Source organism: Elaeis guineensis, chromosome 1 (genome assembly GCF_000442705.2).
Source record: "Elaeis guineensis isolate ETL-2024a chromosome 1, EG11, whole genome shotgun sequence".
Classification (NCBI taxonomy): domain Eukaryota; kingdom Viridiplantae; phylum Streptophyta; class Magnoliopsida; order Arecales; family Arecaceae; genus Elaeis; species Elaeis guineensis.
The window spans coordinates 9,636,164-9,648,792 of record NC_025993.2 but is presented as its reverse complement, the minus strand read 5'-3'; the positions used below and the strand labels follow the sequence as shown (position 1 = coordinate 9,648,792).

Here is a 12,629-nt window from a genome sequence, read left to right as displayed (position 1 = left end):
AATGGGTTTGCTTAGTTGAGCCTACAAGATAGGCTTTGTCATTCCCTTGTCCTGCGATTTCCTTTTGTACCTGTATCTAACATCTTAATTTAGAACTCTCTTTGCACAAATCATAACTACTCCATCATTAGGTGATTCTCGGTCATTTCAGGGAATTATGGTTCCAGTAAATTAAGACCTTCAAGTAGGATAATACATGTTCTGTAGTCTTGTCTGCATATTTTGGATTGGCCCCTTGTGATGAGATATGTGGACATGTATATAGCTGATATGTTGTGTGGGTTCTCTGATGGAGAAGCAGAATCAACGGTCATCTTGTGTTGTCAAATTTTCCATTTATTTGGCAATTTTAGCATTTGATGTTTCGAATTTTCAGATCAGCCAACTGGGAGAAGCAGAGTATACTCATTCGAGAAAGATATTCCAAGTCCAGACAAACCAAAAAGGAACGGTTTTCCTTCAAGTCTATCCTTCATTCTCCTAAAATGGCAGAGTCCATTGTCCAATCAGCTGCCCAGACTATTGGGAATCTACTGGTTGAAGAAGCAAAATACTTGTATGCAGTGAGTGATCAGATCAAGAGGCTTGAAGAAGAACTTGAATGGATGCAACTTTTCTTAAAGGATGCGGATGCAAGACAGCATGATGATGCAGTGGTTCGTAAGTGGGTTTCTAAAATTAAAGAATTAGCTTATGAAGCTGAGGATATCATTGAAAAGTACATCCTCAGAGTCTCCTTGAAAAGGCAAGATGGCTTTTGGAACACGCTTAAATGGTTCTCTTGCATCTTCGGGGATGCTGCAGCTCTCCATGAAGTTGGCTCTGATGTCGATGATTTAACACAAAAGATCTCCTTCCTGACATCCAGGATGACCACGTACGGTGTGAATATTAGAACCGGAGTCAGCAGGTCATCATCCAATGCTAAGCGAATGGAGCTCAGACGAACTTTTTCCCATGTTGAGGAAGATGACCCTGTTGGGCTCGAGAGTGACTCAAAAACATTGGTGGGCCGGCTGGTGAATCAAGAATGCAAGATTGTTGTCGTCTCGGGGATGGGTGGTTTAGGTAAAACCACCCTTGCAAAAAAGGTTTACCATCACCCTACGATTAGGCAACACTTCCATGCTTTTTCCTGGGTTCATGTATCTCAACAGTTTCAAACTCAGAATGTTTTGAAAGAAATTCTACTTGACCTTGCACCAAAAACCGAAACGGGTGAGGATCCAAGGAATCGGATTAAGGGACTAAGTGAGTCAGAGCTTCCTGACGAGGTCTACAAAGTGCTAAAAGATAAGCCCTATTTGGTAGTTCTTGATGATGTTTGGACCCAAGAAGATTGGAAGAGGCTGCAACGTGCTTTTCCGATAAATGATTGCCGCAGCAAATTGTTGGTGACAACACGTAATAAAGACATATTGCGAGAGATGGATGTTCCAGGGATATTCCAGCATGAACCTGGGGAATTAGACATGGACCAGAGTTGGAAGCTTTTGAAGAAGAAAGCAGCTGGCAAAATAGGTGGTCCAAAAACCACAGGTAAGTATCGTGGGGAGCAAACAACCGGTTCAACTTTGTTTCTACCCATTCCAAACCCTCATGGAGAACCTAATATCATTCATATAGGACGGATGAAAAGCAAAAGGCAAACCAGAAAGAAGAGCCGTGTGTTGCACTACTACTAAATGTTATGTTTCATTAATCTCTTTACTGTTTGTGCCCCTTTAATATATTTCTACAGATTATCGGCCAACCTGATTGATGCTTGTATAATTTTGATGGAAGAGCAAGACACGAAATCTGGCGGAAAGTAATGGCTTGTTGAACATCTAATTAAGGGATCAAGTGTCAAAAATATGGGATCACTGCATAGGAAACAAAAATGAAAATTGATATGAAAAAGTGTTCTTACTTCTGGGAAACATCTCAATTTAACATGAATATTAACTTTTATTGCACTTTGTTGCCGGCTTATGCTTTCATGTCGTCTCATATATCTTAGTTGTTCCATGCAGATGCAAAAATAGAGAAGTGGGGACGGAAAATGTTAGCACACTGCCGCGGTCTTCCATTGGCAATTGTTGTGCTCGGAGGAGTTTTGGCGACAAAGAAGACACCAAAGGAGTGGGAGGCTGTGTACAAGGATATCTGTTCATCTTTGGAGAGGGACAAGTACTGCAACCAACCATATAAGGAGGTGTATGATGTATTGGCATTGAGCTATCACGATTTGCCATATCATCTAAAGCCTTGCTTCCTTCATTTGGGAAACTTCCCAGAAGACTATGAAATACCCACAGAGAAGTTATATCAGATGTGGATTGCTGAAGGTCTTGTGACACTGAGCGACATTTCAGGAGTAGAGTCTTTGGAGGATGCTGCGGAACGCTATTTGAATAACCTGGTCCAGAGAAGCATGGTTCAGGTGGGTGAAAAGAGTCCAATCGGAGGAATAAACACATGTCGTCTCCATGACCTTGAACGAGAAATGTGCTTGGAGATGGTAAAAGAAGAAAATTTTCTTCAAATAATTGGTCATAATGCCTCTGCCACTGATGAATTTAGTGCATCTCCTACCATAATGCAAAGTAGATTCCGTCGACTAGCTGTCTATTTGGGTCAAAATGTGCGTGGCCATCTTGACGAGTCTCCATCTCAAGCGGATCCACACCTGAGAAGCCTCTTGCTCTTCCATGTAGGTGAGTTCCAGGAAGAATGTTGGAAGTGGGTAAGAGCCATATGCAATGACCTGCTGTTTCTTCGTGTCTTGGATTTCCAAGGACTTCGCATCAAGGGGAGTTTTCCTGAAGAAGTGAAAAAGTTAATCCACTTGAGATACTTGAGCTTGAAGGAGACTTCCATCACTGAACTACCATCATCCATTGGCGACCTAAGGTATCTACTGACCCTCGATTTACGAGTTCAGGATGAAATTTTGATACCTAATGTGTTGTGGAAGTTGAGACGGTTGAGACATCTATATCTTCCAAGAAAGTATAAGACTGGAAAAAGGGATGGAAAATTGCATCTTCACGCACTAAGTTATTTGATGACACTGGAGAACGTAAACATGAGTACATTGAGAGAGCAGGACCTATTGGAATTGAGTCACATCAGCAGGCTTTCAGTCGTGGATGGATTACGCAAGGAAAGCTTGGAGTTAATCCTCCAATCCAAAAGCACAACATCAGGACGACTTCGAAGGATGGACCTTACAGACTTGAATGAGGTGCCAAGTATCCGGTCAAGGTGCCAAAATCTTCAGGGACTTGAATTCCGTTACACGCACAATAGATTCTGGCACCGCGGATGTCCGATAACTTCGATAAACCTGTCCTCCGAAATGCTACCCGAGAATTTGACGTCCTTAGTGTTCTATTTTGGTGAACTTTTACATGACCCAATGCCAATCGTAGGGAAGCTTCCTTGCCTACGATTCTTCGCGTTACACGTATGCTTTTGTGGGTTGAAGATGGTCTGTTCAGGCGAAGATTTCCCTCAGCTCACTTACCTAAAACTTGATGGCTTGTTCGACCTACGGGAGTGGGTGGTGGAGAAGGGAGCCTTCCCTAATCTTGCCAAGATTGAGATATGGAATTGTCCTATTGGAAGGTTCCCAGATGTTCTTCCCATAACACTGGAGATTGCCACCAATACAAAGATACCGGGAATCGAGAGGTATAAGCTTGAGCCTGGTTTGATTGATTGATGAGTGGGATGACACAGCAAGTTAGTATCAGTCTCCCATAATCCCATCCACATCATCGATTAGAAAGCCGCAGAAAAAATATTTCTTCTCATGTTTTCCAATTGGGTTTATCTGTCTTCCTGTTGTGATTTTGGATTTTGGATTGATATTTATTTATCTGTATGGTGGTGGAACTTCCTCAAGTAGCTGAATGTGGGATGTACTATTAATAAAATGGTGAGAGAACTGCCCAATAAGCTTAGCTTCTATTCTATTACAGTGATAAAATAATAGGAAAGGAGGAATTTCCCTCCTTCCCTTTGATGCAGATGGATGCAAATTTCTCTTACTTACGCAGGAGGAAAATTTTGTAGGTGATAAAATTTATAGAATTTTTTGATGTTATATTTCATAGCTAATATCTAGTTATATCGTATTTTGGACCACATGGTTCAGGCTTGAATAAAAGTTGTTAGGTCAGTAAGACTGCCTGGGGCATTATAAAATGGTATCAGAGCCACTTTCGGAGATACTATCATGTGAGGCCACGCTGGAATAGACTGTGTATCTCGATGATGTACCCTTGATCCGACAGAGGAAAGTTGACCATCGAGGATAGTGATAGCAGCATAGTGGGCTTGCCTTCGGAGTTTCACATGGATATATACTGAAAGGGGATATTGGAGTCATGTGGGTCCTGACGAGGATGTCAGGGATTTAAGTGGGGGAGCTTATGATTGTCCCACATCGGTTGTGGAATAATAAATAATCAGTATATTATGACTTTAGTAGTCTACTACTAACAACTTGGGCTTAAGTATTTTTGGGTCATATGGTTCAGGTCTAAATAAATTATTGGATCGATAGACTGCTTGGGGCATTATCGGTACAATACCGAGTTTGAGTTACATAAACAATTTTTCTCTTTTTTTTTTTCTGAAAAGACAACAAAAAGTAAAGAAAAACATGATCATGCAACGAATCTGTTGAATTAAGTGCATAGATGATAGACGGATTTCCTTAATTAATAATCCAATTATGCTGACAATCATTTTTTATTTTTTTAGGAAAGTAACAATATAGATTAATGATAAGTTCTTTCATCAATTTTTCACAATATATATAGTCGTTGCCAATACAAACAATCTTATCCATATATACAATCTTATCCAAATATACATTATTCACAAACGTACAGATATGTATGTTGAAGCAAAGTTTAAATTAGCATAAATAATTATAGTTAGTATGCTTTATTGAGTGTAATAAGCTAATATGTCCTTAATTTTATTGGCCTAATTAAAAGAAAGAAATCACCAATTATACGAATTTTTTTAATTCAGGCGCAATCTTTGATTTGTATCAATTCAAGAAATATAGTTTCATTTTCTTTTCAATTTCAGACACAATGTTAAAGAAGGGCTAAATCTAATGAAAAGAGGGTTACATGACTTGCACATGCTTTCCTCTCTCCTAAGTGGCATCCATGTGCCTGCCACGTAAGTAAAAGGTCCCACACTTTTTTTTTCACTCACCCAATCTCAAGATATTCTAACATGGTATGAGAACACTCATCTAGTGGCTTATAAGTCATTAATCTCACATGTTTTCAAATCATGATAGAACACTTATTTAACTGCTTATAAGCATGGGACGGTCGCCCATTAGAGAACTTTCAATGAGAGTAGACTTCTCTTGCAGATTCTTCTTAGTATCCCAGTCTCTGAATTGGCACCAAGCTCTCAGATCGGAAGAACTTTAGCTCAAGTTCTGATCATCGAATTTGGTTTATCATAGTGGGGTCTCAATCAACCCTAAAATTTAATAATTATCAAAATAAAGTTTATAGTTACCTAAATGTAGAGAAATTTAATCATGATCACGCTTCCTTGAGATCGAGATCTGTAGTTCTATCTGATCAATTTAAAATTTCTAAATTAGATCTAATTTAAAAATTAAAAAAAATTAATATAATTAATAAAAATTAGGCTAGGTCACGATAAATCATTATACATAGAGGTAGGGAGAGAATGAATTGGTCTAGGTTTAATCCATTACACAAATCAGAGAAGGAAGACTACCAAATAGAGAGAGAAAAATATATTTATAGAATTAATTAAATATTTAAATAATGAAGAAAATGGAAAGAAAATGGAGGGAAAAGAAGAGAGAGAGGAAAGAGCAGAAAAGAAGAAGAAGAAGGAGCCTTGGTGGTCGGTTGGTCACTGACGATCGACGATGGCTGCAATCATGGTGATCTGAAAGTAAAGCCAAAAAATAGAAAAATAGGGTTCAAAATTGATTTAAATAATCTAAAAAATGGAGTCGGGTCCAAGAAGAATACAAGAGTGAAGAGAGCTCACCGACGATCAATGGAGGTGGCAAATCTTGATCAATGGTGGCGAGTTCCGATAGTTCAAAAAGGCATAAAATCGAGCCAAAATAGGGCGAGAGAGAGAGAGAGAAGGGGTTTTGGACAATCAGGCTTGGCTAAGGCAGCTTGTTAGCCGCTAGAGAGAAGGCAGAATGGTGAGGAGGCAAGGAGAGGTTTCGATGGAGAAATCGACCAAAGAGAGGGTTTAAATTGGCAATGTTAGACTGGATTAACTCCACTGTTGCCCAGCTATGCAACCCAAAAAGGTGGGGTGAATTAAATTTTTAAAATTTTAAAGTTAATTTAGAACCACAAGGATTAAGTAATAATAAGCAAGTTATATGTGGTAAGTGATTTAAGCTAAGTGTAGAAATGAGATGCAAAAATACAAGAAAATAAAGAAATTTAGATAGAGAACAAGTAAGCACACTACAAACAATCAAGATTTATAGTGGTTTAGTGCCAATCTTGCACCTACATCCACTCTCCAAGCTTCTATTTGAGAATTTAAATCCACTAAAATGTATTCAACAAGAATACAACGTCGGTACCTCCGACTCTAGCTATCCCAAGCTAGAACACTTATTTTTCGGATACAAGCCAACCCAATACAATCCGATTCAAGGTTCGGATCAATCTATCCAAATTTTAGAATCCTTCCAAAACTAAAGATCAAGACAAAAACAGAGTATAAGAGTTAATGACAAAGAAATACAAGTTTAGCTCCTTTAATGAGCAAATAAAACTTTAAATATACTTTACACAACAAAGAAGAAGCTTTTCTAATTTTTTTCAAGGTTGTTGAAGACTTGAATGAGCTCTTGAGAGGTTGGTGAACTTGAAATGAAAGCTTCTTTTGCTTGGAGAGGGCTTTTTGCTTAGGACTGAAATGAATGCTTGAAAACCTTATGTTTTTTCCTCCTTCAAGTGCCTTTATATCTTCAATAGATGCTAGAAAGAGATCTGGGCAAGTTTAGAGCCGTTGGAGAGCTTTAAATGAACATTAAATGTGACCAAAATGAGCTGAAAAATTAGTCGTTACAAAGATTTTTCGTCACAGGGGTCGACTCATAGGGTCGTCCTATGTACAGGGGACGACCTCTGGGGTCGACCTCTGTGGCGTAGAATAAAAAGTGACTGTTCTGTATCTTTGACTTGCACAGATAACAGAGGTCGATCCCAAGGATCGACCCCTGATACAGAGATTGACTCATAGGATCATCTCTTTTGGGTATGTCAGTCAAAAATAGCGTGCCGTTTAGTCCCTTTTGACAGTGGTCGACCAAGGGGGTCGATCCTTTTTCTTTAAACTTGATTTTCTCTCAAAATATACATCCAAAAAATATGAAATTACCTCTAATAGATCACAAATCTTCTATTCTTGCTCTTAAGATTTTTGAATTAGAACTTGGTAAAATTACGATTTTGCTCTTGAAATACAATAAATCTTTTTTCAAGCCAAAATCATTAGTAATCCTCTCAAATATTTTGTAATCATCAAAATCAATTCATGGAGCAACAATCTCTTCCTTTTTTATGATGACAAAATACTTGAGAAAAAGCAAAATATAACATATATAAAGCATTGATTAAGAATTTCAAATTTATGAAGATGCATCACTTAAATATTATAGTCAATTATTTGAATGAAATGCATCATGAGTAGTTTGAAGATTAGTTTGAAAATTGCTTATAAGATTATTTTCTTTGACATATTTGCTTATTGCTCAATTTTATTTCTCTACTCTCTTTTTTTGACAACATCAATTAAGATCTTAAAGGATTTTTAAAAAAAATGAAAAAGACTCCTCCTCACTATAGCAATCATAAAGGATATTTCAATTTGCTCATATAGAAGATATTGCTATTCATAATATTTCATAGCACATATATGAGGTATTTTTTATATTACATAATTAAGATATTTCAATTGATGTCATTCATAAAAATCAATCAAAATGACATTCATAAAAGTTAAAAGTATATATATATATATCCAAAATATGACTGAAGAGTTAAAAGCATAGAAGTTAAAAGCATATATATCAAATACATAAGTGTCACAATATATAAGAGTCAAGTCAAAATACATAGGCCATACAAAAGTCATGGATAACAAAAAATACAACTATCCATGAGTCAATCAGTCAACAAATACAAAGGCCATAAGTTAGATCCCAGACATAAAAGACTAACTATGCTAGATCTAATAAATATCATGGCTAGAGGCATCAGAATCAGAAGAATCGGAGATATGATGAGGAGACATAGGAACAGAGCCACGGGCACATCCTCGACCACGTCTGCCTCGGCCACGGATAGAAGTACCGGCACGAGCAGAAGGGTGAGAAGGCCCTAGAGCCTGGGAAGATACGGACTCTACTAGGAGAACAAGTCTGATGGTATCCAATTATTCCAAAGCTCTTGACATAGACTGCATCAAGATACCAATCTGAGTAGAGACAACCTCACTGGAGTCTCTGATTTCTCTCCTCAAAAAATCAAAGCCACTCTGCAAAATGCCTTGAAGTCTAGCCGCCTCTGCAGATAGGTTGGAGACCTCCGTGATGTCCTCTTATGGCTGGAAATGGGCTAAGGCTAATACGTGCCTCTGTAAATCAAAAACTCTACCCATCAGTCTCAGAATACATCCCTCAAGCTCCTCAAGTCGTGCGAACTGAGCTATAAGCATATGAAAGACAGTAGAGACATGAGGGATCATAGTCTGATCTGAAACAGCCTGAGATATCATCCTCTGAGTAAAATCTGAAGTGGCAAACTGTTGGGATAAGATAAAGGCAATCTGCTGGAAAATCAACTGAATCTGATCGTCTGCAAGTCTGACCACTGAAGGATCTACTCTGTTTTCTGACTGTGGTACAGAAGCATCCCTCCTCACTGACTCTGAGGGACCAGCTTCGTGATCAGACACAAACTGAATATCAAGAGATGCTCTGTGATCATGAGGAGGTGAAGACAGTCCCTCCTCCTCTGCTCTCTTCTCAACACCCTTCGACCAACCGCCATCAGTTTTTGAAAAATCCATACGGTGCAGTATGTGGCAGTTGATGGCGTCAGAATATGATAATCTGATGACTGTCTCCCCCTCAAAACATACTTTGAACCTCCTAAAGATTAGGGTGAGTGCCATACCATAAGGCAGGTGAGCCTTAGACCTATTTAGGATCTCTCTCATGGCCTCAAACATCAGAGTAGGAAGGTTCAAGGGGGTCTCGATGATCATATGGTACATGATGCATATATCCCTACCAGATAAGAGGTCATGCCTGCCACTCCTAGAGACAAAAAGTTTGATCACCATGTGATGCAAAAGTCTCATCTCTACTGAAAGTATCCTTGCTTCTAATTTATTCAAATTTTCAGTAAATGCTCTCTCTAAAATAACACTTAGTCCCTTTTCTTTGATTGGGAGCTCCATATGAGTGTAACCTTCACAAGGCAAGTATAAGATTTGTCCCAAAAGCAATGGATCAAGAACAATATTAACACATTTCACTGAAAACTTTACTGTTCCATTGTAGTAACTTAAATTCAAATAAAATTCTCTGACCAAATCAACATAAGTATTTTCCTTCAATAGACAGTAAAACTCTAATCTTTGACTTTTAATTTTTGATCCAATTGAGAACCCCTCTTTTTCAAAAAACTTAAAATCTATGTTCTTCTCAGATTTCACTTTTCGATTGGGGAGAGGTACCTTGTTTGGACTAAGTGGGGACTGTGAAGAAGCTGGAGCAGGATCTAAAACTGGGGTTGGAGCAGGAGAGGGCTCGGCTACCATTCTTTTTCTGCGCACTTCCTCCTCTAACCCACGAACAGACTTTCTTCTCTGCGGTAGCTTCAATTTGGGAGCCATTTCGGACAAGAGAGACTTGCAAACAGCTTAGGAGACCTAATGAGAGATAGAGTGGAAAGGATTTTAGAGAAAAAACAAAGATTTTAGGGAGATAGACCGTCGGTTTGGAGAAGAGGGTTTGAAACTAGGGTAAGCTTGATCCGTCCAAACAAAGAAGAAAAAGAAAAGAGATTTAGTTCCTAAAAGGATGATTTGAAGGAGAAAACCCGATGGAAAGAGGGATTTTAAGAGAATTTTTACGATTGAGAGAGAGGAGAGGGAAGGGATTTTTATTCGATGGGATGAGGAAGATGAAAGGCAAAGGGTCGGCCTCACAACTAACGGAGATTTCCCAATAAAATAGAATGCTCGATGAATTTTAATAAAAATTACAAGTTTACCCTAGGATCGACCCTGGGGGTCGACTCATGATTAGAAAAATTCAAAAAAAATGATGAAAAATTTTCAAAAAAAAAATTTTGAAACTTGAGAGAAAGGTGTCTATTTAAAAGATTGATCATATGAAGAATAGCTTTGAGCTTTTAAGAAAGGAGAGAAGAGGATTGAGCTCAAAAAATTGGTTCCATAAATTTTTAGCCAAAAAAAACTTGAAATCAGAAAGATACTTAAGTTGATGGATCAAGGATTCCTAGTTCTCTCCTAATTTCACAAAATCTATCTTCACTTAAGGCTTTGGTAAAGATGTCAGTCAATTATTTTTCAGTACATATAAAATCAAGAATTATATCATTATTTTAGACATGTTCTCTTATGAAATAATGTCCAATTTCAATATGCTTTGATCTAGAGTGGTGAATTAGATTTTTAGTTAGATTAATAGCACTAGTATTATCACATCTTATGGGAGTTTCATTGAGTTTGATGCCAAAGTCCTCAAGTTGTTGCTTAATCCATAAGATTTGAGCACAGTAACTTTCAGCTGCAATATATTCGGCCTCGACCGTAAATAGTGCCACCAAATTTTGCTTCTTGCTAAATCAAGAGATTAAATTAACTCCTAAAAATTGATAAGTTTCACTAGTACTTTTTCTATTTAATCTATATCCAGCAAAATCGATATCTAAATATCTTATTAAGTTAGTTGATGAGTCCTTAGAATACCATAATCCTAGAATTTATGTACCTTTTAAATATTTAAAAATTCTTCTAACTGTATTTAAATGTGATTCTTTTGGATTTGATTGAAAGCGAGCACATAGACAAATACTAAACATAATATCTGGTCTACTAGCAGTTAAATACAATAAAGAATCAATTATGTCTCTATAAAATTTTGAGTCTATATTTTTACCTCCTTCATCCTTGTCAAGCTTACATGATGGGCTCATGGGGTACCAATTGCTTTGGAGTCCTCCATTCTAAATCTTTTGAGTAGTTCTCTTATGTACTTGCTTTGGGTGATGGAGATCCCTTCCTTTGTTTGTTTGATTTGGAGTCCGAGGAAGAATGTAAATTCTTCCATCATGCTCATCTCGAACTCCCCCTGCATGAGCTTAGCAAAATCTTGACAAAGAGTTTTATTAGTAGACCCAAATATAATGTCATCAACATATATTTGTATAACTAAGATATCATTATGATTTTTTTTAATGAAAAAGATTGTATCTACATTTCCTCTTGAAAAATCATTATTGAGCAAGAATTTACTTAACTTTTCATACCAAGCCCTACGTACTTGTTTTAAACCATATAATACTTTGTTTAATTTGAAAATATGATTAGAAAATGTATGATTTTCAAAATTGGAGTGTTGTTCTACATATACTTTTTCAGCGATATAATCATTTAAAAAAGTACTTTTGATATTTATTTAGAATAACTTAAAATTCATAAAGCATGCATATGCAAGTAAAAGCCTAATTACTTCTAATCTAGCAACAGATGCAAAGGTCTCATCAAAATCAATTTTTTCATCTTGATTATAACCTTTTACAACCAATCTTGCTTTATTCCTAATTACATTTTCGTGTTCATCCAATTTATTCCTATATACCCATTTTATGTCAATTATTGAATAATTTTTAGATCTTGATACTAAAGTCCATACATTATTTCTTTCAAATTGATTAAGTTCTTCTTGCATTGTACTTATCCAATTATAATCTTTTTCAGCTTCATCTATGGTTTTAGGTTCAAAATGAGAAACAAATATAAAATGATTGTATGCATCTCTAAGTGAAGAACGAGTTCTTACTCCATGTGTAGGATCACCAATGATTAATTCTTTGAGGTGATTGAGATCATACGTCCATTCTTTGGATAGATCATTTGTACCTTGAGGTTGTTCTTGTTGTTCTTCACCTTCATCCTCTTGTTTGTTTTCATGTTCTTCTTCATTTTGAATTGTTATCTTTTAGGATGAGCTCCTTCATCTCTTCTATAAGAGGATCTACATCATCAATACCTTCACTCTTCCTTGAAAGAAGATCATTAGTCTCATCAAAAATAACATATATTGACTCCTCTATTACTAAAGTTCTTTTGTTGAAAACTCTAAAAATTTTGCTAGAAAAAGAGTAACCAAGAAAAATAACTTTATCGAATTTTGCATCAAATTTTTCTAATCTCTCTTTACTATTGTTCAAAACAAAACATCGGCAACCAAAAATATGAAAAAATACAATATTTGATTTTCTTCCTTTCCAAAGCTCATAGGGTGTTTTCTTTAGAATTGGTCTAATTAAAGCACG

The 12,629-nt window shown here is 36.9% G+C and overlaps 2 protein-coding genes across 2 annotated transcripts in view; both read left to right on the top strand.

Moving 5' to 3' along the window:
* LOC140855623 (protein NRT1/ PTR FAMILY 5.10-like) overlaps nucleotides 1-12,629 on the top strand; it is a 199,744-nt gene that overhangs the window by 171,267 nt on the left and 15,848 nt on the right. The gene's annotated exons all lie outside the window — the stretch shown is intronic.
* LOC105035899 (putative disease resistance protein At1g50180) lies at nucleotides 345-4,016 on the top strand. Its single transcript, XM_073249544.1, is given in 5 exon segments — nucleotides 345-1,539; nucleotides 2,016-3,149; nucleotides 3,152-3,220; nucleotides 3,223-3,237; nucleotides 3,240-4,016. Coding segments are annotated over 5 exon segments (2,868 nt in total). The 5' UTR covers nucleotides 345-359; the 3' UTR covers nucleotides 3,710-4,016.